This window comes from Hemicordylus capensis, chromosome 1 (assembly GCF_027244095.1).
Source record: "Hemicordylus capensis ecotype Gifberg chromosome 1, rHemCap1.1.pri, whole genome shotgun sequence".
Classification (NCBI taxonomy): domain Eukaryota; kingdom Metazoa; phylum Chordata; class Lepidosauria; order Squamata; family Cordylidae; genus Hemicordylus; species Hemicordylus capensis.
In genome coordinates this window covers 192,663,862-192,677,881 of record NC_069657.1, presented here as the reverse complement: position 1 = coordinate 192,677,881, position 14,020 = coordinate 192,663,862, and the positions used below count along the sequence as shown (strand labels likewise).

The following is a 14,020-nucleotide window of genomic DNA, read 5'->3' as shown; positions in this document are numbered from 1 at the left end:
AATGGTTTTATATATAAAATTACATCACAGCACACACATTTCTCCTCTCAGGAACTATTTCTTAGGGCTGTGCATCAAATTGGTCTGCTAATCAGAACTGACTCAATGTGTGCCCTATTGGACATTTTAAAAAATTGGATCCGGTCTGATGAAAAAAATACCTGATAGAGTTAGGGCCTGATTCAATATCATTCAATAAAAGCATGTGCAATACACCCTATATTGGGTTGGGATGGAGGGCTTACCTTGCAGTGGGCAATCCTTCAAAAACCCTCTGTCTCAATAGGCAGCAGTAGCACCATTTACACTTGCCTTTTTTTTCTTTGTCATCAGCTGACCAACACCACTCTGGGGAAGAATGCAACTTCACGATAGGACAGCCATTTCCCCCAGTACTGTAGTGCTCCCAGGAAAGGGTGCAAGGTCATGACAGGGAATGCCCCCCCCTGCCCAGTAATGCTCCAGGGAAAAAGATGCGAAATCTTGATATTGTCCTTCCCCAGAGCATTATTGGCTGGCTGCCAACAAAGAAAAGCAACGTGTTTAAATGATGCAAAGATTTGTCTGTTTTCATTCTGCGCTCTGTATCACGAATATGTATTTAAAAGCCCAGCTCTTGCATTTAAGAAAATGTGCCTCTCACAAAACCCATGGTAAAACCTGCTGTGTAGAGAACTCCCTGGTGACTCCCAACATAACCTACCACAGAGGTTTGCTGTGAAGCTAAATGGGGGTTGCCATGTATACTGTGCTAAACTGTTTGGAGGAAAGGTGGGATAAAAAGAAAATAGATTGAAGCCCTGGATATTTTTAGGAGCTGGCAGCATCCCTAGTCCCTTGCCTGGAACACACCACTGAGTGAGGGGTAACCTATTGGCCACCTTGGGCAATGCTATTTTAGGCCACCCTGGAATTATTGCTCTTCATCCATTTCTTTACAAAATGACACCAGTGTTTCTGCTCCCTCAGTGAAGCCCAGTTCCTTGTGTGGAAATGGTGACTGTTGTCAAACAGTTTAAACCTGGCAAAGCTCCAGGTAATGATTTTGTCACAGTAGAAGTCATAAGTAACAATTTGAAGTGGTGGGCCCCTGTTCTGGCTTCTTTATTTACCTTCATAGATCATACAAGAGACTGGGGTATAGCTATAATAATTCCTGTTTATAAGAAGACAGAAGGGCTCTTCCTGCCAACTATTGCCCCCTCAGTCTCTTGAGTGTAATTGGTAAGATGTATGCCAACATTTAAATGAAAAACCTTTGGATTGGCTTGAGTCAAAGAACAAGCTGGCTTTTGAGCAGTTTGTCCTCCATTGGATCAAGCCCTTATTTTGCAGCATCTGGTTGAAAAATACGCCGACAAACCTAGTACTGCATTGTATGCTGCTTTTAGGCCTAATTTCAAGAGTAAAATTGTGGTCCAAACTTAAGAACTCTTCCATAGACAGACATTTGTTACTTTTATTGTAGAAACTTCATTAGAACTCCTACCTGAAAATTCACTGCAGTATACGAGGTCATCTCACCAAGAAATACCAACCTGGAGGTGTGTCAGACAAGCCTGCATATTAGCACCATTATTATTTAATTTTAATATTAATCCCTTGGTTTCTTATTTGAATTATTCTGCCCACCATCCCCTGAAGCCAGTAAATAGACACATTGCAATATTACTCTATGCAGTTTTGCTGTCTCAGACCCCAATTGGCTGAAAACGTGCATTGCACTCTCTTGCCTTATATTGCAACAAGGAAGCCTTAGCAATTAATTTTTCTATAACTAAGATCCTTCCCTTCACAAAGATATTTCTCAGTAAGCAGAAGGACTTTTAGAAATATATTGTGCTGCTAAGAGAGTATTCATTTCATCTCTTTTTATGTGGTTAAACTACTAGTTATTTTTTGTATTATCATTTTTCATCCAGGATAGCTGCAGGGAAGCTGTTTCAAGATGGATGAAGTTCCACCCAAAGACAAGCACAAACAATAAATAATAGCATTTATTGCATATTTTCTAACCAGATCAGCAGGGTGATTTCTGAAGCCTTCTGGAGTTTTAATGGTTTTCATTAAGCTTTCCAGACATGTTGTCAAGAGGTAGTCTTCATGTGAGATAGTTAGAAGGGTTAATAAATGGCCATTCATTGTGAGGTACCAGAAAGTTGGCCTTCTGCTGAGAAAAGTTAATTTAGGTCCCTTGCACAAGTTTGCAGGTGTACTAGGGTTGGACATAATCCCAATGCCTGAGATTGGTTCACATAAAATCTGCAAAGAGCTATTAGTTAAATTATTTGTTTAAAAAATGATAGTTGACAAGGAAGGTTTTAACTGCAACACACACTACTACAGTTAAGGTTTGTAAAGAGCTTGGTCCCTATTAGCAAGGGTAAGCAATTTTTTTTCATAAAGTAAATCACAGTGGGTGGTCTCCACTGTTATTCTGTGTTATTAGCTGGCCACACAATCCACTTCCCTGTTTTCCATCACTGCCAACTAATGGTCAAAAACTGCCTGGGTTGAGAGTCATAGTTGATATATACAGCTGCCCTGTGTGGCAAATGGTTGAACTGCGACAGCCTTACTATAGTTTAAGATTCTCAAACTCTTGACCGGCCCCTTCAATGGCTCTGCTCCCAGACAGGAAAGCCATTGAATCCTCCTGGATTAGGAAGAATGTTTGTTTCTGGTCTGCTTGGCTTTTTACTCTTGATTTGTTTCTCTCTCATAGGTCATTCCTTCACAAGAGTAGAAAAGTAATTAAAATTTGCAGAATGAAAAAATGGCAGAAGCGCTGCTGGCACCACCAGGACCAGACTGCTTCTTCCGCTTCACTCGGGAGTCCCTTGCAGCAATTGAGCAGCGGATTGCTGAAGAAAAGGCAAAACAGAGTGCTGAACAAGACCAAAAGGAAGATGAGGATGATGAAAACAAACCAAAACCAAATGACAACTTGGAGGCAGGGAAGCCGTTGCCCTTTATTTATGGAGACATACCTCCAGGAATGGTGTCTGAGCCCTTGGAGGACCTGGATCCTTACTATGCAAACAAAAAAGTAAGCATGCACGGAAGCGGAAACTCAGGCATGTGTCTTGATTTTACATATTACAGGGCAACACACTGTATGCACTGCATAATATTAAGACCTTTGTCTCAATAGTGCAAGACTTACTGAGTAAAACAAGTGGATTTGGTATTTTGTCACAGCATGTTACTAAATGCTACTTTCTTTTCAGTTATTTTCCCTCGTTAAATACCATGGGACTCTTTTGCTGCTACTTTTCTGGAATTTTAATACAGCTACAGAATGTAATATTCATTCATCATTTTCCATGTAAAATACTTTAGTGATGCATTTAAAATGGCAATTCTACCAACATCAAAACTGGGAACCATATAGTAACCTATTCCTTTCAACATTATTTGTATTATTGTATTTGTATTGTACTGTATTATACAATACAATATTCTGTTGCATTAACCATTCTAGTACCAAATAAAAGCCAACATCCAGTCTAGTTTTGCATGCACAGGCATGCACAGGCAATAGGGGATAGGTTATTTTTGCCGTTCTCCCTCTGCCAGCCCACCCCCCAACATTGTGCCTCCCAGAAATATGTCCCTGAGGGTCGTGGGACCCTCTGGGACACATTTTGAGGAGACACACAGGGCTTGGGAGACCACCAAAATCACCCTTCGCCCATTGTACATGAGAAATTTTACATGTACAGCAGTCTGGATGTTGGCTAACATTATCAGACCAAAGGTAAACCAAAGTAAAATAATTGTCTTTTTTATATTAAGATGTTCGTGCATATTAAAGTATAATCCATTTTGTTTTTTCATGTTTTGTTCTCTATCTTTAGACTTTTATAGTATTGAATAAAGGGAAGACCATCTTCAGATTCAGTGCCACACCTGCCTTGTACACGTTAAGTCCTTTCAATTCTCTTCGAAGAATTTCTATTAAGATTTTGGTTCATTCATATCCTTCTTCATGAGATTTGCTTAAAGTTTGACTTTACAAAAATACGGGTAGCATGGGTTAATAGTGACATCAGGCTCTTTTAATAGTTAACATGACTTCATTTATATTAATACAGTTTGCTTTATGTGAAGAACTTAAAATTATGTGTGATTAGGATTACAGGATTAAGGTTTCACTGTGACAAGTTAACACTTGTTCATCTTGAATTTGCAGTTTGGATGGAATTCACAAACATATAGAACACACCTTTCGGAGCCTGTATCCCAAGAACGTGCATAAACTTAACTATTGTTTTAGATATGAGATACAACTTGTCTAAAATCATACTTTCCTTGACTTAATCCAACATTATTCAGCATGTTTATTATGTGCACTATTTTGACAAACTGTGTATTCATGACCTTGAGTGAACCCCCTTCCTGGGCAAAGCACGTAGAGTAAGTTATGAAAAAGCATTTCTCTTTCTCTCATATTCCAATGATACATGGGTTAAATACGCTAAATTTTGCACAGGACCTGAAATTGTTTTATGGTGTAATTTGAAAAGTTATATGTACTTGTTATTACTTTTAGCTTGTGAGGTTGGAATGTAAATTTAAAAGTCATTAGCACAGAAGCTAATGGGGAAGGGCCATAACAGTGGTAGAGCTCATGTGTTACTTGGAGAAGAGCCACCTAATGGCGCAGCGGGAAATGACTTGCCCAGCAAGCATGAGGTTGTCGGTTCGAATCCCCGCTGGTACTATATCAGGCAGCAGTGATATAGGAAGATGCTGAAAGGCATCATCTCATACTGCGCAGGAGGAGGCAATGGTCACCCCCTCCTGTATTCTACCAAAGACAACCACAGGGCGCTGTTGGGGCCACAAGTCGATGCCGATTCGACGGCACGCTTTACTTTTGGGAAGAGAGCTGGTCTTGTGGTAGCAAGTCTCCCATATGCATTCTTGCATATTTTTCTTGATAACTCCTGGCCACTGTTTAAAGGCATTTGCTTCTTTGAATGTTTTAATTACCTTTTACAATGCTGAAGGCAGTACAAACCATGAAGAAGATGCTGAAAATATGGCAGTCTTCATTCTCTAGTAGATCTAGAACTACAAGCAGATGTGACTTAAAAACAAGTATCAACAACTTTACTACTGTAGTACTGAGCAATATTTATATTCCTAAAACATACCACACACACAGACACACTCACACCCTATGGTGAGAGCTGGTCTTGTGGTAGCAAGCATGACTTGTCCCCATAGCTAAGCAGGGTTCGCCCTGGTTGTTTATGAATGGGAGACTTGATGTGCAAGCACTGTAAGATACTCCCCTCAGGGGATGGAGCCGCTCTGGGAAGAGCATCTAGGCTCCAAGTTCCTTCCCTGGCATCTCCAAGATAGGGCTGAGAGAGACTCCTGCCTGCAACCTTGGAGAAGCCTCTGCTAGTCTGTGTAGACAATACTGAGCGAGATCGACCTATGGTCTGACTCAGTATATGGCAGCTTCCTATGTTCCTATGTCCCAGGTTCAATCCTTAGCATCTCCAGATAGGACTGGGAAAGATCCCCATTTGAGACCCTGGAGACCCACTGCCATTCAGTGCAGTCAATATTGAGCTTGATGGACCAATGGTCTGACTAAATAGACAACTTCATATTTTATTTATTTATTCATTTAAACATTTATATCCCGCTTTTCCTCTGAGGAGCTCAGAGCAGTGTACATGGTTATGTTTATCCTCACAACGACCCTGCGAGGTAGGTTAGGCGATACATGACTGGCCCAGTCACCCAGTGAGTTTCATGGTTGAATAGGGATTCGAACTTGGGTCTTCCAGGTCCTAGTCCAACACTCTAACCACTACACTACATATGAATATATATGTTCACATATAAGCTGTGGTATATTCAGGCACAGTGTGGTGTGTACTGTCCCCTTTAACCCAGTCTCCAGACTCTCCCTTGTCCTTCCCTTAGCCTGAGTGTTTCTGCCAAGGAGCTGTCGATAATCCTGTTTAATGAGCCTGTAACATTATCAGCATATGAGAGAACCTTGAATTCAATAGTCAAAGACAAAGCTCATTAGACATCAGAGTTGATAGCAGCATCCATGAGAATGTCATGATCCAGGACACACCCACCCCACTTGCTGGGTGAGGTGGAGGCTAGGAGAGATGACAGACAGGGGACAATCCACACCCCAGATGACCCCTTTGCCACTGGGACACAGACGGACAGTTGGACACACACACACACACACACACACACACACACACACACACACACACACACGGAGAACCTGAGCCACTATCCTCACTTCAAACTGAGGACATAGCCCTGCCTATGACTCAGAAGAGTTGCCCAAAGACCTGCCAGTGGTAGTTCAGGCCCCACAACATTGCCAGAGCCAGTGTATAAGGAACCAGACAAGGCTTAATGAGTTGAGAATCCATAAGAATGGTAGAGTCTGCAGTAGATAGATTTTCTATACTCACACATAATTTTCTAGCAGCTTCTATGAATAATGTATATTAATGTTTTAACCTTAAGATAGTATAAAAAGAAAAACACTATTGCTATGGCAAATGAAGAGCATCACATTTCTGAGATCAAGTTTTAAAAGATTTCTTCTTAACACACTTGGGGATGAATAAATATTTATAACTAGTGCTATGTCCTATGAAAAATTTTGCTTGGATTTTTCCCCCTTTAGATACACCTCCACTGGAATTTATACATTTGAATCCCTCGTTAAAATTTTTGCAAGAGGCTTTTGTATAGATCGTTTTACTTTTCTTCGAGACCCCTGGAATTGGCTTGATTTCCTTGTCATTACATTTGCGTAAGTATTGAATAATTTTTTAAAAAATGGTTTTTGAGTGGATTAAAAAAACACATAAATACATTAGATTTGTCCCTGCATGAGTCACAGCTGTAACAAATGTACATATATGAATTTTTACAAAACATTACAGAAACAGTATATCCAATAATTGAAAATAAAATATGTGATATTTAGATTAATTTGGATTAGGGGTGTACACTGAACTGGCTTCCACAGTTTGATTAGAATTCAAACCAAATTTGAACTGGACTGTCAGTTCAACCACTATGATAGAACTACGGGGCCACTCCAGTCCATTCATCACACCAGTTTGCCCTTAGGGAATAATGGGGATTCAACCCATGCCATTATTTCCCATGGGTAGTGCCTAGGGACACCAAAGCAGGTTGGACAGTAGGGCATGTTGGGTGCAACCTACCACCCAACCTTCAAACAATCGGGTGATTAAGGAATTTTTGATTTTCTTCTGGGTCAGTAGGTCAGCCCTTTGCTACATGGGAAGGGCTAGCCACGTCAACAGCAGCAGCTGTCCCTTCTTTCTCCTGCCCTCACCAGATCACCATGAGGGACAGGGAAGCAGCACGCAGCACACTATAGCTGGTCCACAGATACGTAGTGAAGTGCATGCTGGTGTCAGGCACTGCTGACTCCAGCAACCCTGACATGACCTCCCTGCATGTCTTGTACAGGGAGGGCACCACATGCCTGCTGAAGGTGGTATGTCAGGGGACCTGGTAGTTGGGGTAAGCAGTTGGAGCAGCCAGTGGAAGCCAGCATCCTTCACCACATGGAATGGCTGATTGTCCAGCGCCATCATCTCTCCAATGGTCCAGGTGATGAGACAAGATTCTGGCTGGCCAGACCATTTGCCCACTGACTGCACTCACTGTGTACTATCCCCTGCTTGAGAGCAGGAGCATGTGCCTTGCTGCCATGTTAGTCAGGGGGACGCCAGACAGTCTAGCGCAGGAGCAAGGACATCCGGGTGATGACAATGCAAGTGCCTCATGATCACCAACATCCAAAGACGCTTATGGTCCTTACCCCTGCTGACCTGTGCCCTGCAGTGGATACAGGCAGCATCTATAGGGTCACCTTGCTACAGCTCAAAGTGGCCCCACACCATGCAGCTGCTGTTCCTGGACCATTTTGGTGGTGGTGATACTAATGGGGTTGCTGTTCCCTGCTGGGAACAACCAGTCCCTCCATCTGGGGCTGAGAAGGTCCAGGAACAAATTCCTCCTGCTCCTCCTCAGTCTGACAGGGGTTCTGCACTGCCAATGGTGATTGAGAAGGATGGAGAGGGCGATCTGGCTGGGCTAGTGTCACAAACCCCAAGTTGCACATGGAAGAGTTACAGGATGGGATCTTGACCCCTGAGCTAGACACCAGGGGCTCTGAAGGTGAAGTGGTTGTGACATCCGAGCCTCACTGACAGAGAGGACTCACAGGACGAGGCAAGCTTCAAGAAGCCCTCACTCCCACCAGTGGAAATGCCAGCACCTACAAGCCCCTCAACACACCCTTGCCTGTGTCCAAGTCAAAGGATGAACCCAAAGTACCCCTATACCCACCAGCAGCCACCCAGCTATGTCACAGCCAGCACTTTAAAAAATAGGGTGCAGCCCTAAAAAATAGGGACATTCCAGGCTCAGGTGGAGCTGCAGTACAGACTCTATTTAAGGCCTCAGTTTGCCTCCACCATTTGCTGAAGCAAATTCATTGTGGACCCATGCTACCTTGATTCTGCTCCTGCTCCCTGTTCTTGGTTTCCCTGGCTTCTGACCCTTTGCTTGTTTTTGGACTTCAACCCTGCCTGCTCCTAATGGACTGATCTTTGACTCCTGATCTCCTGCTTGTTGGACCACCCAAACAAACAAAAATAAAAACAGCAATCAGTTAAGTCACTGGAGTGCTGTTGCTTAACAAAAAGCAGCTGGCACTGCAAGAGAAAGAAAAAAAAGTTTCTTTGGCTGGACCCCAGTAGGGCAGGGGTCCAGCCAAAGTAGGGCAGGGCAGCTCTCTTCCTCCAGAATCTAGAGGCAGAATGAAGCCAGCCAGGTACTGCCTGGCTTTAAATACACTTTAAAAATCCCTCCTTGTTGCCCCCCCCCACCAGCCAGTGAGGCCAGAGCTGCCCTGACAACAAGCCAACCAGAGCTAAGGAGATCACAAAACCAATTGGAAGGCAATGTTAGAAAAGCAATTGGCAAGAGAGAAAACTAGTAAATACACCAGACAAAATGGTGGCCACCATGACACTCAAACTGTCAAACACGTTCTAATTGAACCGGGTCCAATTCTGTTCTATTGCAGACCGGCCACCTTTTTTTGTTTGTTTTTTGAGGCTGGTGCAGTTTGCGATCAAACCAGTTAAACCGGTTCAGCACACTCTCAATTTAGATTTAAATTGATATGGTTCTCATTGCTGAAATAGTCACATAACTGACATCCTTTGAAGCTAGCATGGACTAATATTGTCGCTGGTGTACATCTTTACAACCTGAAAATGCTTTTGTTTTATTTAAAATAAAAATTATATTTCAAGTCATTCTAGTTCCAGATGTAAGTTTTGAAATATGATACACAAATTATGGCAAGTAGCAGCGGCAAGTAGAAGTTCATGGTGTATTTTAGAGTGAATTACCGACCCAAGCGCTAGAGCTTCTTAAGTAAGGTAGAAAAACATGAGATGAGAGGAGGCAATGTAAACACAAGCAACACGTTCAATTGCCAGGGAGAATATTTAATTATAAATATCCAGGTAAGTAGTATGAAATGTGCCAGAAGTCTGAATAACTGTGATTTAATTCTGCAGGTATGTAACAGAATTTGTAAACCTAGGCAATGTTTCAGCTCTTCGAACTTTCAGAGTATTGAGAGCTTTGAAAACTATTTCTGTAATCCCAGGTAAGAAGTCAGAGATGTAAGGTGTTAGGTCCCTTGTACCTCCCAATGTTCCTTTTTATCCTGTCATTGTGTTTGTGTGTGAACTCCCCTATTACAGATATGTGACAGAGTTTGTGGACCTGGGCAATGTCTCAGCGTTGAGAACATTCAGAGTTCTCCGGGCATTGAAAACTATATCAGTCATTCCAGGTGAGAACTAGGCTAAACACAGAGGCTGACTTTTAAATTCATTAACGCTGCAGCCTTTGGGGAAAGCTTTAGTGCTAACCACATGCCACCTTTTTTTTTTTAATACAATAAATCCACATTTAGTTTATACTGAAATGAAAAAATCAGCCTTTGAGTTTAACATATTTTTGCATGGGACAGTATAAAGATTTGTACTTTGCATAGAATATCAAATTTTCTCTCCCACATCAGTATGAAAATATCTATGATTTTCATATTAAGATAAACCTTGCCGTTTATTGAAGTAATTTGGGACTGAAAATTTCATTTTTTAAAAGCTGAATCTCTTGTAAAGAAATAAGAAATAGCACGGGCATTGCATGAAGATTTACCTTAAGATACCTTTTCTCACCAAAAGCCATTTTCTGGCTTAAAATGCCATGCTACAATGTTTCATGATTGAAAAGTTATGATTGGTTTATCTTTATGTTTACATGAGATCTGTGCAAAGCATGGAATAGCTTCTATATCACTAGTTTAGACTGTGTGCTCTTCATTTTCATTGGCAGTTTCCCTTTTATACAAACTTTATTTTAATTCATTACCAAAAGACTTTCTCTTATCTTATGAGTAAAAAACTACAGCTTTTTATATGGGAGCTTCTTGCATGAAATCTTTAATTTCAGCCACCATTCAATCTCTTTAAGTTATTTGACACCTAAAACAGGAATCAAACATAGGCATTGTGATTCCACATCTCTCTCTCCTTTTAGGCCTAAAAACTATTGTGGGAGCCCTAATTCAGTCAGTGAAGAAGCTCTCAGATGTCATGATCCTGACGGTGTTCTGTCTGAGCGTGTTTGCACTAATAGGGCTGCAGCTGTTCATGGGCAACTTGAGGCATAAGTGTGTTCTTTCACCCTTCAATCAGTCTAACACATACTTTGATCAGTACTTCAATGGAACAGAATTAAACTGGACTGGCTACTTTGCAGTTCAAGGTGAGATTTAATAAGAGGACTGCTATGGTCCAGTGGGACACCTGGATACAAAATCTAGGCATTGCCATGAATTCACTGAATAGTTTTGGGCAAATATGAACATAACTCAGCTACCAAAAGTACAGTAAAACATTTTGCTGTGAATTTGTTGGTTCCCCCTCCATATTGATCAAACTAAATCATCCTGTTAGTTCTGCTAGATGTAGCAGTGGGTGTTCACTTGTGTGGGTATTCAATCTGAATTCACTTGGTGTTTGAACTATAAATGAGATGCATATGGCTTAGATTTAACATGTTGCCTTAGCTGCTGGTTTTACAGACTTGGAAATCCAATTCTCCACCTGTTATTGATGACTGGACAGCAAAACTCCTAGTGTGGGCATATAAAGAGCAAGTAACATATATGAATAATTTCACAAATGTAATGGCATATGATTTTCATATCCAGAGTGCTTTGATTACAATTGACCCAAAACATACACTGCTGTATTCTGACTGGTTCTTGTACATGCATAGATGCTCTCTCTCACCTCTTGTTTTTCTATTTCTTATTCTGTCTTGTTCCTTATCCTCCTATTTATCTGGTTGAAAACAGAAGGCTGGATGTTCAGTAATGCCACAGAAGCCCAAGATTATAATAGGGGCATAATATATAATAATTATAACCTTTTCTTGCCAATAGTTTTGCATAGCTGAAGGAATAATGTTTATCTGTTTTTCAAAACTTCAAGTTTTCTCATTTTAGTTTTTATATACCTAAGTTAATAATTTTAAAGTTAATAATTCTAAGTTAATATTTATTTGTCATACCTGGGTGTGTCAGGTGTGGCAGGAAGCACACTGTGGGAGCAGGCAAGGCAAAGTCAAACAAGCAAGAGGTCAGGAGCCAGAGATCAATTCAGTAGGGACAGGTAAGTCAGAGTCAAAACAGGCGAAGTCCATTAGGCGCAGGCAGGGTTGAAAAGCCAGGGAAGCAAAGGGCCAGAAGCCAGGAAAACCACAAATAGGAACAGACTCAAGATAATACACATCCACAACAAAATTACTTCAACAAATAGCGGAGGCGAGGCAAACTGAGGCCTTAAATACAGAGCCAGCACTGCAGCCCCACCTGGCCCTGGAATGTCTTAAAGGGGCTGCACCCTATTTCTTAAGTGCTGGCTGTGGCATAGCTGGGTAGCTGCTAGTGTGGATTGGGGTGCTTCAGGTTCATCCTCCAACCCAGAGAACACAGATGAGGGCATGTTGAGGGGGTCCGCGGGTGCTGGCATTGGTGGGGGTGAAGGCCCCTCGAAGCTTGCCTCGTCCTATGAGTCTTCTGTGTCAGAGTCAGGCTCAGGTGTCACAAACACTTTACCTCAAGAGCACCTGGTGTCCAGCTCAGGGGTTATGACCCCTTTATTTATTTATTTATTTTTATCTATTCTTAGATTTATATACCGCCTTTCATTAAAATAATCTCAAGGCTTCATCCTGGGACTCCTCCATGTCAGACTTCAGACCTCATGACAAGGGTCATGACATAATTCATATCTGAAAATTGGATCCTTTTTCTTTTCTTTTCTTTTTTTGCCCTAGTGGGCTAAATTAATGGGCTGAATGGATAGAGGGAGATGAATCTAGCAGAGTTCTAGTTAGGGATGTGCAAAAACGGTTCTATCATGAACTAGACCACTGTGAACCAGGCCAGTTCAAGTGGTTCGATCATGAACCACTTCAAACTGGTCCAAGCTGGTTAATTGAACCGACCGACCCAGCCGATCCGTTCGACCAAACCGGTTCACATACCCATGGACTGCGTTCAGATCGAATTGCGCCAAAGGGTCCGTGCACACCTCTAATTCTACTGCAGCTACTCAGGCTTAACCCATTAACTATTTTCTCTTTGAATAGTAAACCTTTTCTCTTCTTGAGAGGTTTGGAGACAGAAGCCAAGATACTAAATGAGTCTACAGTTACTCTTGCATACATGTTCTGAGGAGTAGTGGAAACAGGGTGATATAGCTGAGTTCTGGTGCTGCTAATCTCTCATGTTCAGAATTATGATCGTTTCACATGTTTCCTTTCTTTCCATCACTACAATGGAGGGGTATATGGCTATTGTCAGCTTTAGTTCTTAGCTTGTAAGGCTTCTTACATAGAATACAAGCTCAGTCCTAGATTGGCATATATAGCTACATATATTATACACATATCATTGGTGTCAATGCAAATGATAAGAATCCCAGTGCTGCCTTTTTGACATTTTGGCGTGTCCTGTAGAGACCACACATGTCGTTCTTCAAATGCAGATGAGGCCTTGTAATTGTTCACACTACACACAGCCAAAGTTGTGTTTGCCACTGACTGTACACTCAACAGACCCTAATGAGTACAGCTGTGTGATACATGTGTTTGCAAACATGCTTTGCATTTTTAGGTATAAAACAGCTTAAACTCCTAAAAATGTAATTTTTGAATGGGTCTTTATAGTATCTTCCAACAAAATGTTGCATCTCCCCAGTCTTAATGCTCACCTTTGAGATGCTATAATACTGTAGGCTGTTAAAGATTCAAGCAGACCAGTTCCCTCTCACTGTGTCTTTCTTTCATCCAGTGTTCTGCTGTTGCATTTTTTTCCGCAACAGACATCTTCAGCATTCTATGGCTCCTGGAGACCAGTGAGCATGTTCCATCCTCATCCTGCTGTTTTGGGTTATTTTCCCCCTTTTCTTTGCAAACTTATTTACTTCTGTGTACCTAGTATGTAAAAACCAATTGTGGGGCTGGGGCAGTTCCATTTTGCTTTCATTCTAATGGATACTCAGCCACCCGAGTTTGGCCAGAATCTGTTATCAGCTTTCCACACATAGTGGGCCTTTCTGTTGTTGTTTGGTTTATTTGTATGCTGTCTTTCAGATCAACACCTCTATAAGCACTTTACATGCAATTAAAAAAACAAAATGGCTGCAGCTGCTAATGGTTCTTAATGCTGCAATGGGCCTAATGTAAATTGCTCCTAGTAAAATGGTTCCCAGGAAGAACCTGTCAAGAAATGGCACTTGCAGGGATGGGGGCTTCTCCTCCTTTCTGCACCCCTCACCTGTCATCTTTTCTTCTCAGCTCTAAATACTTTCCAGTGCTG

The 14,020-nt window shown here is 41.7% G+C and overlaps 1 protein-coding gene across 4 annotated transcripts in view; it reads left to right on the top strand.

The window, feature by feature from the left end:
* Positions 1–14,020, top strand: part of LOC128331046 (sodium channel protein type 2 subunit alpha-like) — a 169,749-nt gene that overhangs the window by 65,202 nt on the left and 90,527 nt on the right. For 2 of the 4 annotated variants that reach the window (XM_053264426.1, XM_053264419.1), the window contains exons 2-7: positions 2,726–3,049; positions 3,861–3,981; positions 4,332–4,419; positions 6,686–6,814; positions 9,825–9,916; positions 10,669–10,896. In XM_053264426.1, the coding sequence (XP_053120401.1) occupies positions 2,777–3,049; positions 3,861–3,981; positions 4,332–4,419; positions 6,686–6,814; positions 9,825–9,916; positions 10,669–10,896 (931 nt within the window). In that variant the 5' untranslated portion in view covers positions 2,726–2,776. Of the gene's footprint in view, positions 1–2,725; positions 3,050–3,860; positions 3,982–4,331; positions 4,420–6,685; positions 6,815–9,635; positions 9,728–9,824; positions 9,917–10,668; positions 10,897–14,020 lie in introns of all 4 variants that reach the window. The other 2 variants (XM_053264432.1, XM_053264412.1) reach the window with 1 other exon arrangement.